This window comes from Sturnira hondurensis, unplaced genomic scaffold (genome assembly GCF_014824575.4).
Source record: "Sturnira hondurensis isolate 20B ecotype Veracruz unplaced genomic scaffold, ASM1482457v3 Scaffold0014384, whole genome shotgun sequence".
Classification (NCBI taxonomy): domain Eukaryota; kingdom Metazoa; phylum Chordata; class Mammalia; order Chiroptera; family Phyllostomidae; genus Sturnira; species Sturnira hondurensis.
In genome coordinates, this window is record NW_028087015.1 from 37,098,544 (window position 1) to 37,122,523 (window position 23,980).

The 23,980-nt window shown below is 46.5% G+C and overlaps 1 protein-coding gene across 1 annotated transcript; it reads left to right on the forward strand.

Moving 5' to 3' along the window:
* The first annotated feature begins 542 nt into the window (after positions 1–542).
* On the forward strand, positions 543–23,332 carry DNAJC21 (DnaJ heat shock protein family (Hsp40) member C21). The gene is made up of 12 exons (XM_037063151.1): positions 543–830; positions 7,872–7,965; positions 9,673–9,796; positions 10,101–10,223; positions 10,579–10,883; positions 11,787–11,938; positions 13,979–14,066; positions 16,906–17,064; positions 18,033–18,075; positions 19,455–19,630; positions 22,269–22,344; positions 22,856–23,332. The coding sequence occupies exons 1-12, from the start codon at positions 734–736 to the stop codon at positions 23,018–23,020; spliced, it is 1,602 nt and encodes a 533-aa protein (XP_036919046.1). The 5' UTR covers positions 543–733; the 3' UTR covers positions 23,021–23,332.
* The last annotated feature ends 648 nt before the right edge of the window (positions 23,333–23,980 follow it).

The following is a 23,980-nucleotide window of genomic DNA, read 5'->3' on the forward strand; positions in this document are numbered from 1 at the left end:
CAAATTGTGTAAGTCAACTTACTGGCGGTTACTCCTCATGCATATTGGTCAGAATGGAAGATATTAGAGATCTCATTAAGTGGTCGCTGAAGAGAACTGGAGAGTTAAAAAACTGGCGTTTTTTCATTGTTCAGTCCAACCGAATCCTGCTGTTGGTTAGTTGAGGAGGCTCGAGCAAACCACTGGCCTGCTTTGGGCCTGAGCTGTGTCCTATGTGAAAACGTGGCTCGGTTAAGAAATTTCCAGAACCACAACAAGATGTTTTCCACTATTTTCTGCCCCCTATCAGCCTTCAGGACGGCGGACCAGTTGATGCCACTGACACCGACCACCCTCTGTGGCCCTCATAATGACACACAGCGTGGCCCCGCCTCCCACCTGCAGCAGGCCCGCCCCTCCCTCCTCGGGCCCGCCCCGGCCCCGCCTCCTACCCGCGCCCCGGCCCCGCCTCCCGCCGGGCTTTTTCCGGCAGGGAGTCCTCCCTCCTCCCATGCGGAGTCGCGGCCGCCGGCGCCGCCCCCTCCGCGCACCCGTGTGCCGCAGCCCGCGCCGCCAGTCTCCACCGCGCGCCGCCGCCGCCCCGCGCCGCCGCCGCCGCCGCCGAGCTCGCTGGCTGGCCCAGTGCGGGCGCCCAGCTCCCGCCGCTGGAGAGGACCATCAGCGCCACCAGCACTTTGATCCGGGCCCGGGTCCCAGCTCCACCCCGGGCCCCGGCCCCACGCCTGGCCGGGAGATGAAGTGTCACTACGAGGTTCTGGGGGTGCGGCGCGACGCCAGCGAGGAGGAGCTCAGGAAGGCCTATCGGAAGCTGGCCCTGAAATGGCACCCGGGTAACTACTCTGCAACCGCCACGGTCCCTCGCCGTCCCCGGCCTCGCGACCTTTTCACCCCTCTTCCCGGAGTAACTCCGGGAACCGGGCTGTGCCTCGACTTACCCGCCCCGGAGCTTCCCTTGCCCGAGAAACTGTGCCCGAGACCCCGTCAGGTGGTCCCTGACCAGGTGGCCCTTGTGCGTTCCTCCTAAAGCGCGTCCTCTCCCCCCTGCCCCTCGTGGGGCGCAGCCCTTCACCCCCAGGCTTCGCTCGAGCTCTTGGCACGCTTTTCCCTCCCAGACACCAGCCCACTTCTCCCAAAGATTTGTGCTTCCCGCACCGCTGCTCGATTGGGAAAGGCAACATTCTCGAAACTTCGCTTGCTCCTACCCCTTCACGGATCCCGGGAGGCAAGGGGAGTGAGGAGTTCTAAACCCAGTCCTGCTCCTGGCTTGTGCCTGCCGCTCCTGCTCCTAGGCTGCCCTTCCTTATCGCCGCATCCCCGCTCGCTCCTTAGGTGTAATTTACGCCCCTGTCTCACTGAAATTAAGGCAGTCACCGGGATCACCCTTCCTAGTGAAGTTTGTATGTTTACTTAGAAGTATTCCACGTTTGAATGTTTCATTTGGTTGTAGTCCAGGCCTGTGCGACTTTTGTGTAATAGTAAGCTCTTCCAGACTAGGGAACTAAGGAAAGATTGGCTTTCCTATTAGCACTGATCAATAAGCATGTTTCTAGTCTCTAGTATGTGCAAGTCACTACGCTGTAGATTCTGAAATGCTAAGGCAGACCTCAGTCTTGCTGGGAAAACATGCCTTACACACATGAAAAGTTAAACACAAGTGCCAACGAAGTAGCACAGTGGATGTACTTGGTGATTGGAGTCATAGAGTAACTACTAGTACCCCAGGAATTCTGGAGGAGAGGGTGCTTTCACTGTGTGCTGAGAGGTGGTGAGGCCTTCCCCTGGCAGAGAAGCCTGGGTTGTAGCTGGATCCTAGCGGGTGGAATGGGGAAGAGTGAACTTAGCCCCAGGGGCAGAGTACGTGGTGGGCGAAAGGTGGTCCAGGGCACAGCTGGACTGAAGGCAGTGTTTGCTGGAAGTCTGCAAACGTGGGTTGAGAGAAGGCCAGGGACCCAGAGTCAGAAGGTAAAGTGTGTAGTCGACGGAACAAGTACAGGTCGGGGTTTGTTCCCGAAAGTTGTGATGCTGACTGACAACAGGAACTTGGAAGGTTGGATCAGTGTTGGCAGGGGAGACGTAAATGAGGTATGTGGCACAGCAGGAAGTCAGTAGCTGTATCCACCATCAATACATCCGAACAGTGTAGAAGTGTTAGAAATCAAGTTAGGAATTAGAAGAAAGTTAGAAATGCGTGACTTTGTGGGTGGAAAGGTGTGAGGAAGAATATTAGTGTTTGCGACCAAACGCATATTGAAAACATCGTATTCATTATCAGTATTGAAACATTATCGAGTAGTTCTGAGATTAAGTGGTAAAGGGCCTTGAGTGTTAGGTTAAGGACTGTGGAATTGGTTTTTCCAGTAATGGAGGGTTGAGGCTGGTTTTATTCAGATGCTCTTGGAAGGAACTATGAAGGCAAATGAGAAGACAGGAGGGACGGAGCCAGAAGTCAGGCGGAGTCCACCCCGGGGAAGGGAGGGGCCCCGGTCAGCCTTGGGGTCAGCGGGAGGGGTAAGGCTGGGTTGAAGAGGTGTTATAAAGGGAAAATGGCCACATTTGGTAATTTGGTGATTAGTTGGAAATTGGTGCAAGGAAGAAATACACAAATATTACTAAAATATCAGTTAAGTACTTTGGAACCAAACCTGTTAGTACTTTAATGTGAAAAATCTTCTCTGAATGCCTTAATCATAGCATCCTAAACATCTTCTGGTTTGGAGATGATTTAAGGGGTAAGTACTCTCTGAGGAGATGCATAATTTTGATACGCTTTCCTGGCTCATTAGCTTGTTAGTCTATCATTCAACAAATGTTTAATTTCATGTACAAGGTGCTGTGTCAGATGTTTCTGAGGTTAACATATGGGCTTGGCTTCCAAGAATAATCTGTAGCTCAAATAGAAAGGCTGCCCATGTTTCATTGTAGAAAAACAAAGGAAAACACCTTTATTTCTTTTTTTTGAGGACCTGAGAATAATTCCCAGTAGGGTCAACAGTACTGTGCGCGCAGATCACATTTTGTGAAGGGCCAGCCTCAGTACCACGTCTGACGATTATTCCCCAGGCCCTTGGCGCTGTGGACATGCCAGGCATGGTCCCTGCCCTGCTGGCACATGCAGCCTTTGGGGTGACACTGAGAGGGGACGGGCTGGCACTTGTCTGTCAATTTAAAAAAAAATTTCAATTTCAGGCTGATGAGATGAGGGCAAACAAAAGGTACTTATGAGCACATACTTCCAACATGGACTGGGTTCATGTGTGAGTCGGGTAGATGTGCGTCCCTAGAAGTGACATCTTGGTCAAGACCTAAGTGGGATACAGAGCATTTGGGTGGAGGGAGGCAAGAGAGAGCATGGCAGGGTCCAGGAAGGGGAAGGAGATGGGCATGGCCAGGCCAGGAGGAGCCAGGTCTTAGAGGTCATGCTGAACTGGATTGGGTGGATTGAATTTAAGCTGAGGGCATTGGGGAGCCAGTGAAGAGTTGGAAGCAGGGGAGATGGCTGTAGCGGGGAGAGTGGGTTGGAGCAGGCAAGACTGGCAATGGGGAGACCAGGAGGTCAAGGCCCACTGAAATCGCTCAGGATGATGAATAGGACCTGGGGATGGCAGCTCTGAGCCAAGTGCCCAAATTCTCAGTGAGTAAGAGGCAGTGTTGGGAGGTGAGGAGGCGGTGAAGGGGGGCGAGGAAGGTGGGATGGTCGAATGAACCTTGAAGAAATGCCAGTTTGTCATCCGGGGTGAGTTGAGGATCAGTGGCCAGGAGGAGAGGATGCCAGCTCCGCACCAGACCTGCCAGATGCAGCTGTGGCTGAAGGAGCCTGGCTTCTGTCAAGGCAGGGCTTCAAAGGCATGATCCATGGAATTGTCCAGAAGGCCCTGTAAAAAGAGTTGGAAAGGAATGGAAGAGAGCACGGTGGATGACGGGAAAAGCACAAAGAATGATGTGAGAACACCTTTGGAACTTTGATGACTGGATTTGCCATCCACGTGGCTTTTGCATTTGGTGAAGAATAAATTGTATGGGCTTTCCATTTTTAAAATTAATACCTTTTAACTTTTGCTCTTTTGCTTTTAGATCCCAGTTCAATCTTATAGTCAACCAGGTCAAATATATTTAAGTGAAATAAAAAGCATTATGACCGGTTGAAAAAATTATCTAAGAAAGAAGCTTCAGTAAGAGATTATATCTTTTTCAGGTGATACATTGATGGGTTTTATATTTTTAAAGCTTTACCTTTATTCCAACTTCTTGGGCAGGAAGGAAGGGAGTGGAAGACCCAGGACAGCAAAGCGCAGTGCTGACGAAAGGGTGGAGCTGTGCCCCCTCCTACACCCCAGACGGGCTCCCGTTTCCTTTGCTGGCTTTTCTGCCATTCTGCTTTCATCCGAATGGTGCTTTTTAACTTGCCTGACAAAGTTTTTGTTAGGGTCGATGCAGACACAGAGATCATGACTTTTGGGCCTGGACTCTCACCTTCAAGGCATATGATGAAGATAGTGTTTGTCCGTGTGTGACAGGGAGCTGGCCGTAGTGGCTCCCCAAGTCATTCTACTTACCTTGCACAACATGACATCCCAAGGGGCCTGTCTCGGCAGCTACTGGATGGAAGCTTCAAAGAGCTGCTCCATCATCCTGGTCCTTGCACCAAGTGGAAGCCCTTTAGCCTCAGGAATAAGGTGTTTGTTATGTGGCGGGGGCGGGGGGGGGGCTCCGCCGGCAGGGCCCCCTTGTCCGCCACGGATGAGAATAAGTCTACCAAGACATGATCTGCTTGGAGAGGAAAGGTGGCTGATCTCTCAAAGGAGACGGGCCAAGAGCCTTTTACTCAGTGGTCCTTTATTGGGTTCAATTTGCACAGGAATACAGGTAAAGTTTATCAATCAATGTCAGGCAGTAAGGATCAAACAATAGATAGCATACAGAGAACTTCGAGGGCTCATTCTGAGTCAGGGTCAGTTAGCTACAGAGCTGTAAAACTTTGGAAAACAAACTCATTTCATGTTTGGACCCTTATCAGAAAATTGAGAGCATTCTTAGCAAAGCAGGTTTCATAGGATTTTATGCATTCTTTCTTAGGCCTGGTTGCCCAGGGGAACTTGCCCTTTCCAGCACAGGACTCACTGTCCTCTGTCATTGTTTCAGGCTTAAGTCAGGCAGGGGAAGTAAGGTAGCCAGGAGATTAGGACACTTATCAAAGACAGAATCGGACTCAGGCTATGTCAAAGCCATCACCCCTTTTGCTATAGCCCCCAAGTCCTTCCCTGTGGACCCCTTTGTGACTGTGCCTGTCTTAGTTTGTACCTCCCTTGCGGAATCTTACCTGTCATTGGCTAACTGGTCAGGCTTGGGGCCAGGCAGGGTGAGGTAAAGGGGTCAGAGGCAGTGCCCCTGCCAGCGAGATAAGCTTCGTCTCCTTAGTGGCTTATGGTCCCATGGTCTTTTTACTCAGCCTTAGCCACGGTGGGTTACACAGCTTCTGAAACCCAACAGGGTGGTTCCCAACAGTTATTTAGTTATTTTTGTGTTTTATCTGTTATTTATCTGTTAAATTTTATTTATTTAAAATTTATCTTTATCTGCTTATTTAAAAAGAGATGTTTACTGCTTTCTGATGAGGAGGTGTGCAGACAGGCAGGTGCACCCCAGCACAGCGGGCTTCCTCCAGGAGTGCCTGCCGCACTCCGCTCAGCAGCTCTGGGATGTACCCTCTCTCCTCGTTCAGGCGGCAGCTGGGGATGCAAGGCCACAGAATGGAAGAGGAGGGGAGAAGCAGGGACAGATTGTGTGCCACTTGCCTTTTGAGGAGGATTCTTAAAAAGTGTCACAGAACAGTTTTATGGCTTAGTCACATGGTCACGCCTAAGCTTCACAGCAGACCTGGAAGTGGAGTCTATTCTGGTACTAGGTGCCTGCCCTGGATTAGGGTTCAGTTACTACTGGAAAAGTGGGGTGCGATGACCGTCTCTCCCTCAAGCCCACAATCCACCTGTAGGCGTTATAATGCCCTGGCTTTGGGCCGGACGGAGGGGGTGGGTTAGGTGCCTAAGACCAGTGCCACCAAAGCCTGTCCCTTTCATCTGGAAAACAAAGCCTTTCCTGGGGAGCTTCACTTAATGGGCATGTTTACATCTGATTGGCTGAGGTGGGTCACCTGATAACCCAAGTTCAGGGGGGTCTGGGGGTCTGGGGAGGGTGTTTCTTTAGAAGGGAAGGGAAGGAGAAAGGGAGAGAAATATCAATGTATGGTTGCTTCTCATGTGTCCCCTGCTGGGAACTGGCCCCTGCTGGGAACTGGCCCCTGCTGGGAACTGGCCGGACACCCAGGCATGTACCCTGACTGGGAATCGAACCGTGATCCTGTGCTTCGCAGGCCCGCGCTCAATCCACTGAGCTACACCAGCCAGGGCTAGGGAGGGTGGTTTTTAACCGGGTACACTGCCGCTGTGAACAAAGTCAGGGTGTTGTGAGGAGGAAGAGAGGAGCTCCTGGGTGGGCGACTGGTAGAATTAGTAGTGCCCGTCACAGAGTGGTAATCAAAATCCGAAATAATGACAGCAGGGCGCCGAGTGTCGTCTCTTACCTAGAACCCAATCATCATAGGACACAAGATGGAATTTGGTAATATTAGTTAGAAATAACAGGAAACCTAACCACCACAATGGCTTAAATGAAGAATTTGTTTTTGTTTTGCTTTCCCCCCTGACCTACTTGGTGGGCTTGGCACCACAAGTAGGTGCCACTGGTATTGTCTCAGTAACATCACTGTGAATCCTTTGGCTTTTCCTTCATGGGCTCAAGGTGGCTGCTGAAGCTCCAGCAGTTATGTCCACACACTAGACACGAAGAAAGAAGAAGGAAAGAAAAGATACTACTAGACTTCATCTCATTGGCTGGAAGTTGTCACATGGCTATTCCTAGCAGCAAGGGAGGCTGAATAAAGTAAAATACTTGCTTATCCAGCCTCCCCAGTAAAGGCTGTAAGAGAAGAAGGGCAAGGGTGTTGGATGATCCTAAACGTTAGTGTCTGCCACAACATGGAATAAATCCACTGTACAGCTATCGATTGGCTTGTCCGTAATTTGAAAAGCACCGACAACCTTGCCAGCTATAATTTCAGAATGCCTGTAAGCCATGTTGTTGCTAAACATTAATGTAATTAGCTAAAATGATTAAAATAGAGCACTAAGAAGAGGAAATAATGAATGCTGACTGTCTTTGACCCCATTTGAAGTAGCGGAGTACAGTGTGCTCCGCATAGGAGGTGGGCGTGTGTGGCCCAGAGAAGAGTTGGACCAGGAAGTGACCGCTGGCTGGCTTCCGATGGGCTGCACTGTGGAAGTGGATTTAAACTTGACCTCTATTACTTCTCACAAATAACTAGGCTGCAGGGATGGAGATTATTGTCTTTCTCTTGGTTCTAAGGGACCATGATTCTGAAATAATGCTGAAAGTGTTTTGTGTTAAAGCATCTTAGCAAAAGGCGCGAGGGCAGATGGCTGTACCTGCAAAAGCACCATCACTGTCAGCTGTTGTGCAGAGGACGCCCCGAAGGCCTTGGGATCTGCCCGTGGGACGGACTGCGAGTGGAGGCAGGGTGCCCTCGAGGGCCTTGTTCTAAGGCTGCAAAGGGGTTTCCGCGTGGCTGTCCGATTGGGTGCTCAGTCTCAGGGCAAAGCACGAGCTTTCTCCTTGACTAGATCCTCTCGCCCCGATTCCTGCTCATCACCTGGTGTCTCTTTGTTCTTCTCTGGTTGTCTTTCTTTGTTTTGCACACTCCTCATCTGTTAATATGGCATTTATGATGGGCAAGGTCCCTTTTAGATTTTGTCCTGCACTTTTTTGATGACTAAATTTCTGTGACTTTATTTCAACAGATAAAAATCTGGATAATGCCGTGGAAGCGGCTGAACAATTTAAATTAATCCAAGCAGCATACGAAGTGCTGAGTGACCCCCAGGAAAGAGCATGGTGAGTGTCATGCTGCCCCCCATCCCAGCGAATTTTTTTGGGAAGAACTGTCAGTAGAGGGTTTACAAAGATAATACATGAATGGTTTTTGGTGTGTTCTGAGGCTTCTGTCACCTACTCATGACATAAAATGCAGTATTTGGGTGGGAAGGAGCCTTAGACACGATGACCCCAGTTACCTGATTTTGTAGTTGATGAAACAGCTCGGCAATATTAGATAGTTTTTGTTTTGATACTTAAGAAGTGACTTCTCATTCAGTGTCCTCTGTGATGTATGACAGATTTCCTCATGTCAGACAAGGAAGAATATTGACTGTCCTTAAAAAAAATAGATACGGTGTTTTAATACAAGAATGGTAACACTTTCCCTACAACTACTTTATATGAAGAAATGAAGTTAAGCTTCTACGTCTTTAGTGACAAACACTTTTACTGATGCTGAGCTGGGTAGTAATACCATTTCAGAACAATTTCTGTGTTGAGAGTTGGGAGTTTTCCGAGTCTCGATGAACTTTTTGCTATAAAGAAACATGTTTTAGGTCTTGACGTAACTGCAGGACCTGCTGTTCCCAGAGCAGGCAGGGACTCGCGCTACCCTGCATGTCTCCTGTGTGTCAGGGCGCAGCACGGCCGGCTGCCCACAGAGGAAGTTCTTACCAGGTTGTCTTTTATATAGAAGCCAGAGAGAATCCTAAACTTTTCTTCTCCCAAGGAACGTGGGGATCTGACCTTGGATATTCTTTTTTTTTAAAAAGAATTTATTTATTTATCTTTAGAGGGGAAGGGAAGGAGAGAAGGAGAGAAATATCAATGTATGGTTGCCTCTTGTGAGTTCCCCTGCTGGGAACTGGCCTGCAACCCAGGCATGTGCCCTGACTGGGAATCGAACCGTGATCCTGTGGTTTGCAGGCCCAAGCTCAATCCACTGAGCTACACCAGCCAGGGCTGGAACTTGGAGATTCTTTACTGACTTCTTTGCTCCAGCTCCTTCTCTAGGTGGTAGGTTGTTTCTGGTCCCAAGGCTTCTCTCGACTCCCCTGTAAGGCCCTGACCGTGAGCTGCACTGTCCTCTGGAGGCAGTGGTGTGTGCCGGCCCGGGGGGGAGGGTCCTGGGGGGGCAGAGTCCTGTTGGGGCGGGGAGGCCTTGTTTGCCGCTCCAGCTCCGCAGCAAGTTGCATAGTGTCACCGAGTGTCACCTTCCTGCTGTATGTCAAACAGTGATAACAACTAACTTCGCAGACTTGTGATTTGGGGTAATTAGGTGTGTGTGAAGCTACTGGATTGTTTATATAAACATAGCAAGAGTTTTATTTGGTACATGTTGGTAAATTCTTAGATCCCAAATGTGTAACTAGTCTGTGGACACGATTGTGTCCACTGCTGTCCTATTCAATAATGTTTCTCTCCTGTGAAAATGCAGCTACCTTCCCGGGACAGCCATGGACGTTCCCTGGCTAATTCGATTCCCTTGCTCACGTGGGCTAGTGCCGTGTAACGCCTGTAGTGTGTCGGAAGTTGTCCTAGTTTTAATCGGCAGTTTTGTGAGAGATTGTCTTCTCGTGTTGCGTCTTTGTGAAAACTTTTTGGCTGTGGGTCGGACACATGAAGATGTGCAGTAACAGCTCTGAGGCTGTTTCAGAGCAAGAAGGGCTTTGAGATCTTATGTACTGAGCCTCACCGATGGCACTCGCTTTTCCGTCTGCTTAGGTACGATAACCATAGAGAGGCTCTGCTCAAAGGTGGGCTGGATGGCGAGTACCAAGACGAGAGCGTAGATTTGCTTCACTATTTCACTGTTACCTGTTACTCTGGATATGGAGACGATCAGAAGGTAAGAAGTGGCTTCTCTTACCATTTTTTTGCCTGGCACTTAAGTAAAACTCAAGGACACAGAGAATTCCATAATAGAAAGTGAAACAGTGTTCATTTTGAAAACTACAAAAAAACTGCTTTCATGCTTAAACTATGAGCAAATTTTAAAAAACCTCTTGTTGAAACCTACCTGTACTTATGGTGACAGAGCTTGGGGCTGTCATTCTTTAGCAGTAAAGGTTTCATGTTCCATTTTAGAAATCTGATTCTGGGATTCGACTATAAAGTGTTAAGAATTTGTGTCTCTCACACCTGTTTTTTAGGGCTTTTATACGGTGTATCGTAGCGTTTTTGAAATGATTGCGAAGGAAGAGCTGGAGTCTGCGCTGGAAGAGGACATGGAGGACTTCCCCGCGTTCGGGGACTCCCAGAGCGACTACGACACGGTGAAAAGGCCCACGGCCGTCATGCACTTAGTGTTGAGCAGTGTGTCTTTCCCCCATTTTTTTGCTTAAAAAAATGGATTTTTGTTCCCAGTCCTTTCCTGGGACTTTCTTCCTCTCTCTTCCTTCCTCTTCTACTTTCCCTTCTTACTGACCATGGTCCCATCCCATTAATTGCCTCGTTAAATTCATATCGAAGAGTGATTTATTTTGTTAAAGCCTGTCTTCTTCTCCTTTGATTCATAGTAATGTTTTATATGCAAAGGACAAAACATGTTTTGCATCACAAATATTTGCTGCCTTACAAAAAAAAAAGCCTAAATAAAACACTAGCACTTCACCTGTTTTCTGTCACTAGGTAGTCCACCCTTTCTACGCGTACTGGCAGAGTTTCTGCACTCAGAAGACCTTTGCTTGGAAAGAGGAATATGACACCCGACAAGCCTCCAACCGCTGGGAGAAGCGCGCCATGGAGAAAGAAAACAAAAAAACGCGAGACAAAGCAAGGAAAGAGCAGAATGAGCTTGTGCGGCAGCTGGTGGCTTTCGTCCGTAAAAGAGATAAGAGAGTGCAGGCTCACCGGAAGCTGGTGGAGGAGCAGAACGCAGAGAAGGCACGCAAGGCCGAGGAGATGCGGCGGCAGCAGAAGCTGAAGCAGGCCAAGTAGGTGCCAAGTAGGGGCTGGGCCCTCTCCCAACCCCGGGCCTGGGCTCAGAGGAAGCTTCAGTGGCTCCCTGATGTGGTCCTCGGGTGTCGGGTTCAATCCTCGTCCTGACCTTATCTTTTTAGAAAAATCCTACAGTGGTTTTTCATCTCCTGTGGGGGGAACATTGTTTCTGAATTGGATTTTTTTCCTGAAGCCGTTTATACTGGAGATCCTTTGCAGACCCTATACAATGGAATAGTAATTAACGGTGACTGAGTTCTTACTCTGGCCAGGGCTGCGCTCAGTGCCTTTCTCACAACAATTCTGGAAGTAAGTTCTGGTTTTTATCCTCGTTCTGTTTGAGGAAACGAGGCAGACAGGCCTACGATCACGTGGCTAGTGAATTGCAGAGACGGGAATTGACCCAGGAAGTCAGTCCAGTGCCCTTGCTTTTAACCACCACACGGTACTGCCTCTTTGTCAGTATATACTGACATTTATATTTGGTCATTTAGGTCATTTTGAAGCCTTTAAACTTTTGTTGTTTTTTAAGCTACTGTAAAAGCATTGTGTGTAGAGCATTATATGTAGCATTCTTTAAAAAAACTGCTTCTTAAAAATTCTATCTGTCCCACACCTCATCTTTTGGAAATTATCACGTGACACTTGTGCCTTAAAATTACTTGAAGCCCTTTAATAATAAGTGGCTAAGAGTTTCACGTTTCACAACCTATTATCTAGTCAAGCAGTTCAAGTCAACCACAACAGCGAATGGATGTGAAGTGACCGCCCCTTGTCACTGAGCACAGGTGTTGAGGTTGTGAGCTTTGAGAGCCCTAGAGGAAGCGGCTCTCGGGGGGTCGGACCGTAGGCCTGAAGAGTCAGTAGCCCAGCGTGGAGACTGTGCTGTCTGTGTCTAGGCTGGCAGAGCAGTACAAGGAGCAGAGCTGGATGACAGTGGCTGACCTGGAGAAGGAGCTGCAGGCGATGGAGGCGCAGTACGAGAAGGAGTTTGGAGACGCCTCCGACGAAGACGAAGCGGAGGAATGTGAGCTCAAAGATGGACAGGATGGTAACTTCTTCCACTTGTTAAGAAACTTGAGAAAATGTTTTGTGCGTGGGAGTGCGCTGAAGATGCACACAGGTGCCAGTGAAGGGACAGGGCGGTGACACAGGAGGGTGGAGGAGAACCCAGAGAGCACCGGAGATCCAGCCGGTGGTTGCCAGGCCCAGTGTGGCCAGAGTTCACGTGCTTGTTTGGTTTTTAAATGAAGCTGGAAATCTGGACTTTTTTTCATCCTCACCTGAGGACATTTTTTCATTGCTTCTTAGAGAGAGAGAGAGAGAAAGAGAGAGAGAGAGACACTTCTATTGAGAGAGAAATAGTAATTCATTTCCTTCTCATACATGCCCTGACAGGGGATTGAACTTCAACCTGGGTATGTGCCCTGACCAGGAATCAAACCCATGACTTTTTGGTCCATAGAACGATTCCCTAACCAACTGAGTCACACTGGCTGGGGCTGGACATTTAGATTTTTATGTGCCATCTCCCAATTTTTAAATTTGTAGATAATGAAAATGAAAAACGATGTTGTACGGGCCAAGGAAAGGTCGTCTGTTGAGGTAGTCTAATTCTGGTAACTTGATTAACATACTTTTTTCTTATCACATTTTAAACAGTTTGTTCTTCTGGCTGTATAAATATATTGACAGATGGGCATATTGACAGGTGTGACCGACAGGTTTTATTTTTTTAAAGTGCAGTTAAGTAGGTCAAGGTTTAGTAGTTCTTTCCAGAAAACTGACGTGTTGGGGGAGCCTGTGTGGCGCACATAAACTCTTCCTCCCGGCCCCGACTTTGAAGGGCCCTTGGTTTGCTGAAATGGTTACTAGTGTGCTTCTTCAGAATAAGAGACCAAACGACGAAATGACAGACTTTTATTTATTCAAAATGATTATTAGCAAATGAAGTTTTTTATTAATGAATAAAAAGTAGTACATGTGAAAGTGCTTTGAAAATTATACAGCGTGCTCTAAATGTGAGGTGGTGTAATTATGTAGAGTTTTACAATTTATAAAATGCTTTCACATACAAGGTCTTGTTTAATCTTTCGATAATAGCCTTTAAATATAGATTTTGCTCATAGCATTAAGTTCATTTTACTGATGAAGACACTAAGACTCTGAGAATCTGTATCACACCTGAGAATGTGTGGCCATTTTTAGATTCAGATTTTGGTTCAAATCCAGCATTCTTTATTAACTATTCTTTGATTAATCAAAGTTTATTTCATGTATATGATGTATTGAAGGTATACACGTAATTGGAAAATAATGCCATACACTAAGCATTGAATGTGTTTTGATCATTTATCATTTTAATGAGAATGTCTTTCAGAATCATATTAACATCACTTATTATAAAGAAGCATTCTGTAGAATATAGAAGAGATGCTTTGAGGTGTTTCTTGACCCCGTAATAAATCCCAAATGGCAATCAGTATGCTTTTTTATTTCCTACAAAGATGAGCATATGGTATTATGCAGAGTTTATTGCGCTTTTTAGTTGCTTAAATTTTGGACTATATCGATAGTAATTATTCCGTTGTAATCCTCAAGCTTATAAAAATAGTCTATAAAGGCAATGTTAGACTTTACCTGTAATATGCTATTTTATGACCTAATAGTGATGGAATGTTGTGAGCTAAGTTTATTTAAGCATTTTAGAGTAGATTGCAGTTCTAAATCTATTTGTACCAAATCTTGCTGTAGAGGCAAACTGAAAAAAACTTTGTGGTAGAATTATGATAGTGACGTTTGATCTTCTAAACTTAGTTCACTCCCAGGGCTTTGAGAATTGTCTCCTAAGTAGACTTAATGAAAAGAACTTGGAAGGGAAAGTGATTTATGTACCTTTTATAATTTAGTGCTGCTTTTAAAGGGGCAACTCAGATCCCGATAACATTGGGTTTTTTGGTAAGCAAATAAGCATTTTATTTCTAATTTGTGTGCAATTTTAGATCCGCGCTAGGCAGAGACCTTTTGCTAGCATGTTTCAGGTCCATGCTCTAATTAAACAGGCTTCTCACTGTAGGGTTCCTTCTCGTAGGGAAAGACAGCGATGAGGCTGAGGACACAGAGCTTTACGAAGAACTGTACTGCCCAGCCTGTGATAAATCTTTCAAGACGGAAAAGGCGTAAGTTTCATACCTTCAAACTCACCTGTTCTTTTGATGTGAAGTGTAATGCTTTGAAAGTCCCCAAAAGAAAATGCTTTCAGTAGCTGCTCACTAGCTCTCACGTGTCATTTTGGGGGATTTCTGTCCAGCAGGAAGGAGGACTAGTTTGTACCAGCTACTAAGCCTGTTGAACGGATTCTCAGTCATGCCAGTATTCCTGTGGAGTAGTTGCTTTGTAAACATGTATGTGGTCTTCACAAAGAAAGGTTGCTTTTTTCTTTTTCTTTTTTTGTGGCAAGAAGGCCAAACCAGTGCTCATGATCTCTCTCTGTCGCTGGTAGCAGACTGACTTCCCACCATCACACTCCCATACAGGCCGTTGCTGCCAATCTGGGCACCTTAAATGTGGCCTGCTGCAGGACCTTTGCTGAAGTGGAGGGACTTTATCTGATGGGGACAGTGGCGAAGAGTAGTATTAAATGGATACTGTTATAAAGAGTGTGAAGATCATAGGGAAAAATGTAGGACCAACAAGGGAGAAGGAGCCGAACACATGCAGTAAAGAGAAAAGGAGACCAAAGGAGAAAATGAGGGGCCGGGGTCAGAGATGGTCCTCCTGGGCGGCCCCACGGGAGAAGGCATGGAGCAGTGAGAGTGGTGGGAGAGGCGGAGAAGTCGGAGACAAGCTCTCGAGGAAACAGAAGCAATAGTGGAGGAGATTTTTTAAATTATTGTTTGTTTGAAAATAACGTCAAATTTACAGGCAGGTTGCAAGAATGAACAGAGTACCCGATCCTCCGGTCACTCACACTTTCCCCATTGGCGTGTGTTTGGTCTCTTGCTTGGTCTCTCTTGCCACACACACAGTCTTCCTGAATAATTTGAGAGTGACGTATGTAACGCTCCGTTACGTGTAAGTATCAGTGTATGTTCTTTAGGAATAGGGCATTGCCTTACAATCAGACTGCACCTGTCACCTGGGGACAATTATAACCTGACGTGGTGCTCACCTCCTTCACTGCCCATTTTCTGCTTACGTCGGGTGATTCTGAATTCACGTCCTGTGCGGCATCCTCCTCACCTCGGTACAGGGTCCCGTCTCGGGTTGGGTCCTGCGCTGGTTGTCTCGTTAATCTGGACCAGTTTTGTGTCTATGCTATTGATGTTCCAGCATACTGGCCCTTTAAAATATTTTTCTAGTAGAGTTTTTCTCACCATGGCTTTGTTTCCTCATGATCAGGGTCAAAAGTTTGGTACACCCAGCTGAGATGCTATATAAACGTGTTACTCTCTGGGTCTCACATGCAGAGGCACATACGTGGGTGTGCCCCTCACTGGTGGTGATCGCTTTGTTCCCCCACTCTGGGTGCTGTCTGCTTTGCCCCCATAAAGTTAGCATTTTTTTTTTGCAACAGTTTTTTTCTTACAACACACTTCACCTGTGGGGAGACACTTCGAACTGTGCGGACATGTAATCCTCATCAGAAGTTCCTTCCTAGGGTGAGCACCCACTGAGGACCAGGGTCGGCACTCCCACGGGGGCACCGGCCCTCACCTGGCTTCCTGCTGTGCACGGGAGACCTCCGTGCCCCACCCCCTCCCACTCACCAGCCTGTTGTCAGTCTGAACTTAGGAGTTGTCTTCAGTGCTTTGTGACTCGTTATTGCCCTTGCTCGTTATTTCCTGCTCACGTGTTACCAGCAGCGGTCAGTGAGCGTTCCTTCAGCCTGGCTCCTGTGGCCTTTTGACATGTCCCAGTCACAGTTTTGAGTGCTTACTTATTGATACAAGATGTTCAGTTTCTCTGAGGAACCTTGATCTGAAGGAGAGTGTGAGTGGCAAAGGAAGTGGCAACCCAAACTAGAAAACGAAAATTTGAGCAGACCGGATAAAGCTGACAGACAGCGGTGCCCACTGTCTGGTTGGTCTGGCCTTGCACCGACCTGGAGTCAGTTCTGCTCCTCGAGGTGCTGCTCGGAGGCCCGTGAAGCACAGAGCTCTGCAGGGCAGAGTGGTGTCTGAGCTCAGTCTTCGTGTGCGGGGGGGAAGAAGGGAGACCCCTCCGGAGGAGGTGCAAGACAACTGTTGAGAAAAGTAGGAAGAGGTGAACTACTCTGGTTCAGTACATGCGGGCCGCATGTGGCCACCTCTCAGATGCAGAGTGTCTTCCTTGGAAAGTCAGAAGGTGGTTTTGTGGTTTCCCAGGGACCCTGCAAGGCCCGTAGCAGGGCTGGAATGTGTAGACACTTAGAGAACAATTAGTGATTAAGAGGAAACGGTGGAGAAGTCTCGAATTTTAGGAACTGGAAAATAAAATTAGTAGAGAATTTGAGAGAAAAAATGTGGGGAGAACACGTGCAGGGGGAAGGACAGAAGGGTGGGGGGCAGCTACTGTTTCCTGTAGCTTTCTGTTCTACGGGAAACAACAGAACAGAGCGCTGGGTTTGGGTCCCGNCCGTAGCAGGGCTGGAATGTGTAGACACTTAGAGAACAATTAGTGATTAAGAGGAAACGGTGGAGAAGTCTCGAATTTTAGGAACTGGAAAATAAAATTAGTAGAGAATTTGAGAGAAAAAATGTGGGGAGAACACGTGCAGGGGGAAGGACAGAAGGGTGGGGGGCAGCTACTGTTTCCTGTAGCTTTCTGTTCTACAGGAAACAACAGAACAGAGCGCTGCGTTTGGGTCCCGCAGGCCCGGAGCTCCTGGCGGGGTTCGGTTTCTCTGCACTGGCACTGCCGCTGCACTGAATTAGCCAGAAGACAGTGTCCTGAGCGTGGTTGCACTTGTCCAGCAGCGCTTCTGGGCGCGCGGGACGTAACGCTGTTGTGGTCACTCACGTCGGGTTGTTCTTTCAGCATGAGGAATCATGAGAAGTCCAAGAAGCACCGGGAAATGGTTGCCTTGTTAAAACAACAGTTGGAGAAGGAGGAAGAGCATTTTTCGGGACCTCAGACTGATGAAAACCTATTGAACGCCAATTCTGAGGAAGAAGTGGAGGATGAACCAAAACAAAAGTACTTCTGAAAGTGGCACGACGGGGAACCCCCAAAACCCGGGAATTTACTTATAAAAATTGTGTATTCTTAAGCTCAGTCACCTTCCAAGTACTCTCCATTTGATGTAATAGATCTATTGAGATGTTTTTCCCACTGCCCAAAACAGTTTTTGAACTTGTCGATTTTAGTGCCTTTTAGTGCTTCTGCCATTTTTTGATTCACCTCTTCCGCATTGGCAAAATGGTTCCCTTTGAGACCTTTTTAATTTGGGGGAACAGAAAGAAGTCACTCGGGTGAGATCAGATGAATAGGGAGGTAGAGCATGAGGATCGTGCTGTTTTTTGGTCAAAAACTACTGAGCACTCAGCGTGATGTGAGTAGGTGTTCTCATCCATTAACTGACCGTCGTGAAATGGGCAAACACCGTGAAAGAGTCTTCAAAAAAATTTCACTGAAGCTGAATGCAGCCTCTCATGACAGTGCCAGTGTGTCCACTGACGCAGATGGGTACCTAGAACGCTCACCCAGGGGGGAGCCTGTGCTGCAAGGGGCCTGTCCTTTGGGAGATAATTCCGGGGTTTGTGGGTCCTCCCTCGTACTTACCACCACACTGAGAGATTGCATTTAAGTGCTGTTTTATCTCAAAGAAATGACTGTGTTATACTCATTTTCTGCATTTTTAGTTAAAGGGAACTTAATAGTACTGAAATGGGTAAAGATACGTTGAATATGATTTTTACAGGTTATATTATGACTATATTAAAAGAGTTTTGTACCGAGGTAATTGATAGGCTAATTATATCACTTAAACCACTGAAAATTTTCTAAGGCAATAATGTCAACATTTTCTTTTTATTTTAATGCTTTATGATTTATATAATTTTAATATTTCTGTCTGTATCACTAGTGTTTTAGTAATTTTCTTTTAACTACGTAAGTTTTCACAATGTCAAGTGGTTGACATTTTGATTTATGTTTGTTTGTAGGCTTTCTAAAAAACAGAAGAAAAAGAAACAGAAACCAGCACAGGTATGTTAAAATGTTTTATTAACATTAAATATCAAGTATAGAGTTTTAGTGCCCATGCTTATTCAGTGTGATATCCCTTAAGGAGAGTGACTTCTGCTCTGAGTTCATGGTGGTTGTGAAACAGTTAAAAGGAGTTGAGAATATTTTCTTTTTTTATCCCCTCTTATGTATATGTAGCTAATTTATTATTTATTTATTTTTAACCATTTTATTTATTTATTTCTGGAGAGTGGAGAAGGAAGGGAGTAAGAGAGGGAGAGAAACATCAATATGCAAGAGAAACACCTATCGGTTGCCTCTCACCTGCCTGCAGCCGGGCACTGGGTCCTCAACCCAGGCATGTGCCCCGACCAGTAGTCAAACCACAGACCTTTCAGTTTGTGGAATGACACCCAACCTACTGAGCCACACCTGTCAGGGCTGTAGCTAATTGATTTACTTACTGTTGCCAGTTTTTTCAAAACTTAGGCATGTGGAATTCCCCTAGTAAAAATTAGCTGACCAACCATATCAAATGTCTGGACCCATGGCGTCGCGGGATTGACCAATGTGTCATTGAGCCTGCTGTGCCGTCAGCAGAATTGAAATTGCACATAGGGAACGTTTGGTTGGAAACTCTCGATGACTGGGGTTATTGAAAGAATGCTTGTTGATGTTACTCAGAAATTTAAGTAGTTTAAATATTTCATACCTGGCATCCAAATTCAGGAATTCAGCCCTCCCTCAGTGTCTGGGGGGGGGTTGCTTCCAGGATTCCCCCACAGATTCCAAGCCCCATGGGTGCTCGAGCCCCTTACACAGAGGGCGTAGAAGAGAGCACACAGTGTGGCCTCCACGTCTCCAGGCTCCCGTCCCACTGGTGAGTCCAAGGGCACAAAACCCGTGGACTCGGGGGGCTGGCCATATTTTGAAATAAAAAAGTATTATGTTGATACATGTGTGTGACACAATCTTGTGAATGCTTTTGAACCTATACAAGCAAAATGAACTTGTCCATTTTATTGAGGATATTTTGTGACTCTAAAGGGAATGAAATTGGTTTCCATGCCATTTCCATATAATCTAATTATGTTAGCTTATAGCATTAAATGTAATCGTTTTTTAATAACTGCAAATGTTTTTAAGAAAACCTAAGTAATACACTAATAATTTTTTCATAAAACTTTAGATTTGGTTTATTTATCTAAATGGTTATAATACAATTGATAATTTTATCTGTTTTATGTTCTAAAAATGATTTTTGACTCCAGTTAATCCCTGTTAAAATGGTGACTTGGAACTTTTCGCTTCAGTTATAAAATCACATGCTGCAATTGTGTATAAATATCCAGTATTATTATAGTGTTTACTTTTTAATGCATACATGTTTATTAACCCAGAATTACGATGTTAATTTCAATGAAAATGAAACTGGAAAAGGACTAAAAGTTGATCCTCCAGAAGATACCAATTTAAATCAAGAAAGTGCCAAAGAACTAGAGGACAGTCCTGTAGAAACCGTCAGTGTCACCGAGACTATTGAACTGTGTGAGGACCCAAAAAGCAAAGCAAAAAGGTAAGTCAGCGGGGCATGTCGTTTTCTGTTTGCTTCACGTTGTAGAAAGGATATCTTTTCGCATCTCAAATAGAATCTTCTTTGCCACGATGCGCGGCGTCGGCCAGATGCGCCTGTCACTGGTGCTTATGTGCAGCCACGTGGCTGCAGACGAGGCGTGTCCGAAGGAGCATGCGGGGGTGACGTCCCCAAAGATGTGTCAGCGACGTGGCCACAGTCAGAAAGGAGTCACTTCGATCCAGTTTTTGTTGCCCGTGTCCTGCTGAGGTTCTGATTTTGTCCCGGATCAGTTGTCCTTGACCCTCACAGGGGGCTGGGGCTGCTGATGCGTCTGTGCCCCACTCAGCTGCAGCATCGTGACCGAATCTGCAGGCCTTTGCCTGTGGTCACCCTGTCCCCACCCCCCACACCGTGAGGTCACTGGGGATCTATACCCACAGCCCAGGGCTTTCCTGCCCGAGGGAGCCCTGCCTTCGTGGGGCTGCACAGGCTGCGGTGGTGGCGAGGGGACGGCCTCGCTGAGGGAGACAGCGTTCTTTCTCGGTGACATTTTGGTCCTCGTCCTCTGTTCCTCTGGAACAACTAATTTTGTACTCCTTGAGGAAAGGTCTGAAGCATAAGGAGCCTCAGGCCACTGTTGCAGGACCGTGTAAGAGTTCAAATGACCTAGGCAAGTGGGAGCCTGCCGAGAAATGCTCCACACTGGAGCAGGGTGTCCTCAGGGCTTTCGGGGCTGAGGTGGTGGAAGGGAGGGAGCCCTGGGGGAGGCCTAGAGCGGGGCTTCGGCTGTGAGAAAGACGACTGGGACTGCCCCAGACTGGGGGTGCAGCAGCGCAGGGGAGTTGGAGCCTGGCAGGGGCAGTTGGACGCCACTCTGGGGCTAGGTATCGTTCCCATTTTACAGATGAGAAAACTGAGTCTCAGGTAAGTGACTTGCCTGAGAACAGAAGCTGGTAAGTGGAAAAGCTGGCCTTTAATCCCTGTCTGCCTGACTCCTTGAAGGCACCCAGATAGCTAACCCCATGGGGCCTCAGTGACTTGGAAAGGTCCCTTGGGGGCTCTTTGGTAGGTAGGCTGAGGGGCGGGCCAGTGGGTGGGGCTTCAGACCCCTGCCCATCACCTTCATCTAGAGCTAAAGTTTTCTCATTTGTTTTCCATGTTTACCTCTATGTGGGAGTTTAATGGAGGGGGAAAAAAGGTTCTCGTTGCTAAAAATAGGACTGATTTAAGTGACTTTTTCACTGCTGAGGCATGTCAGGGCTGGGGTACACACACACTCTTTCTCACAAACATACATTCACACTGCTCACACACTCATTACTCACACACTCTCACGCTCACAGACTCACACACTCACAGACGCGGGTGTCCAGTGCCTTTCCGCGGGGCGCCTCAGTCACTCCTTTGCAGCTCACTGACGCTGGCCACCCAGGGGGCAGGTTTTTCATTAAGAGCCGTGTGTGTGTCTAGAGTATCTTTACATCAATAAAACTCTTAGATACGAGCTTCAGGGATGAGCTGCTGTGATGGTTCTCCAGGAATGTTTTCCTAAGTTTCCTTAGATGCATTTGCGACATATCTGGTATTTTGTAGTTTAGTAACTGTTCATCTGTAGCCTTTTATGCCATTATGTCCTGTTCATTTTCAAAGCCGGCTGCAAACCACATGATGTTGTGTTACCCCCTAATTAGCATCTTTCACACCCAAGGGCAGGCCGTAGAGACGTGGTGGTGTGGCTCCAGGCTGCTGCAGTAGAGTGAATCGTTATCTTTCTGCTGGTGGAGGGTCTTGCCTTCAATGTGTAAGAAACACGGTTCTGTGAAGTGCAGTAAAATGAAGTATGAGTCATTTAACTAAATGCCGACTCTAGGTTTCTGCGTAACCCACCCTGTCTGTTCTGTCAGTACAGTTGCACTCAGATTTCACCCTCAGAACCTGGTTGGCACAAGTGAGGGAAAGTATGCGATGACTGAGGAGAGTTAGAATGCAGTACAGGATTGAGAAGAGGAAGGTTCGGGCATTAAAGCTGACAGGGAGGAAACTTTGGGGACTGGCTGGGAGTTCCTGGCACGGGGGCTCAGGAGGGCCTGCCAGGTCAGCAGAAAGGACACAGTCTTTTAGTAAAAGAAAATTCTGTGTGTTGGACAAATTTAATTTCCTGAAAAAATGCATTACATCGTGTTTATTTTTCTCATTGCACTTTGTCGTGAAGCTGTTTGTCATAGACCACGTTGGGTTCGAGAAGTTGTGTTTGGGGGATCACGTTAATGTCAAGGCCATTTGTAACGGGGGCTGCTTGGCTGTGAAGATGGTATGCTTCAATAAACGCAGCGTTAAGTGCCCTGCTTTTCAGCGAAAACACATAGTAGAGAGGTTCCTTGGGTTCTTGCTTTAGATTATGTTCCAACTCTTTTAAGTGAATTTCTTAATTTGTGTGTCAAATTTGATACATAATGTGATTTCTAAAGTGGCTCTTTAAAGCTGTTTATTTGAGATGTGAAAAGTAACGTGGCCATTAAAGTCAGTGAGTTGGCCTTTGAGGTCCAGGCCATTCTTTTGAATCTTCTTGGGAGCAAATGACCGTTAGAAGGAGTACGTTATTATTGGATTATGTGGAATTCTTTCATTTATTTTCTAGTGTTCCTAAACCCAGAGGAAAGAAAGCCAAAGATATGAAAAAATCTGTCAAAGTGCCTGATGAACCACAGACAACGGTAGGTCGGGGTCCTGGGGACGCATTTTCAGTGGGCCGTGGTACCGAATCAGTGTCAGCTCGAGTCTCCACTTCTAAAGAAGTGGGCACGTCCAGGGAGCCCTTCTGCACCCGATGCGCAGGCGCGGATCTGTCAGTCGGCACTTTTCCTTGACAAATGTAGACTGTTACATGTGCCACCATCATTTTTTTCCTTTCAAGTAAAAGAAGCACATTGGAAACACCGCTTTGTATGAACAGTTACAGTTCTGTTCTCCATTACTTTGAGATCTGAAGCTGTGGTCTAGGCCACATGGGGCGCGTGGTTGACGGTCTGAGAATTCTGAAGGTCGATGGTGTCGGGTAGTGAGACCTGACCTCCGAGCAGGGTAGCCTCTGTGGAGCCCGTCTGCCAGCTGTCCGTTTTGTTAAAGGGCGTTACTTTTCCGTTGTTCGAGACTTAATCTCAACGTGAAAATGTGTAACATTGCTCTTTGATAACACTTGCTTTCATTTATGATTTCTTTTCTCAGAGCGATCTTCTTATGAGCTGTACAACCTGCCATAGTGAATTTCCTTCCCGGAATAAACTTTTTGAGCATCTAAAGGCCACAGGTCACGCGAGAGCGCCTTCATCATCATCTTTAAATGGTGTCACAAGCAGTCGAAGCAAGAAGGAGAAGCGTAAAAACAGATAGACACTCTGCGAGCCCTTTTCCTTTTCATTTGTCTCTAGATTTTGAAACCAAAACTGAACTGAAATCATCAAAGAGTTAAAATTTCAGTGATCTGCAACTTACGGCATTGTAGAAGATTATTTTTATCTTGTGAAAATATTTTCTGTTTAATATATATTTTTAAACACTTCATTAGTGGTCGAATTCTACTTTTGCCTTCTGAACTGACTTGAATATCTCAGAACAGGTACCTGTTGCAAAGTGCACCTTCTTGATTTCTGTTGTCTTGTGTGGACAGAAATGTACAGGGAGAATTAAATTATTTTGAACATACAAATGCCCCTTTATTTTTTATGTTGTGGATTTCCCATTACGTGTTTTTATGTGATTCAATGCTTTTTTTTTCAGTGACTCCAGATCGTTTTAAAATCGTCACAGGTTTTTTTTCCACCTGATACCATGACTTTAGTACTGAGTAATGGGCTGTTGATTACTGTATTTTTCCCCTCAAGGACAATGAAAGGTAGACACTAATTGAACATATGTGCCTGTGTTTCAAGAATAATGTCTCACCAGGATATAATTATGTTCATTTAATTTAAAATTTTTCTGGTAATTATCAACAAGATGCATCTTGGTTTTCCGCTTTGATTTGAGTTGGGGAGGCGGAAGCAAATCAGCTTATCTGGCTCCTCCTTGGGCGCTGTGTCTGCCGCGCAGTGTGGCCGGCCTAGGTGGTGGGTGGCTTAGAATTTATGCTGATACTTTAACAAGGGATAATCCCCCGTGCGGTTTTTTCTTCGCTACTTTCAGAGAGTTTTATTTTGTTTTTTTCATCATTCAGTGGAGAAAAACTTTCTTGATGACAGAGTTTTTAACAGGGCTGCTGTTTATGCTGTCTATTCTGTAGCAAAGATGAATATTAAATCCAAAGAAATGTGGAGAATGATTATAAGTGAGTGTGGTCAGATTCAGTGATGA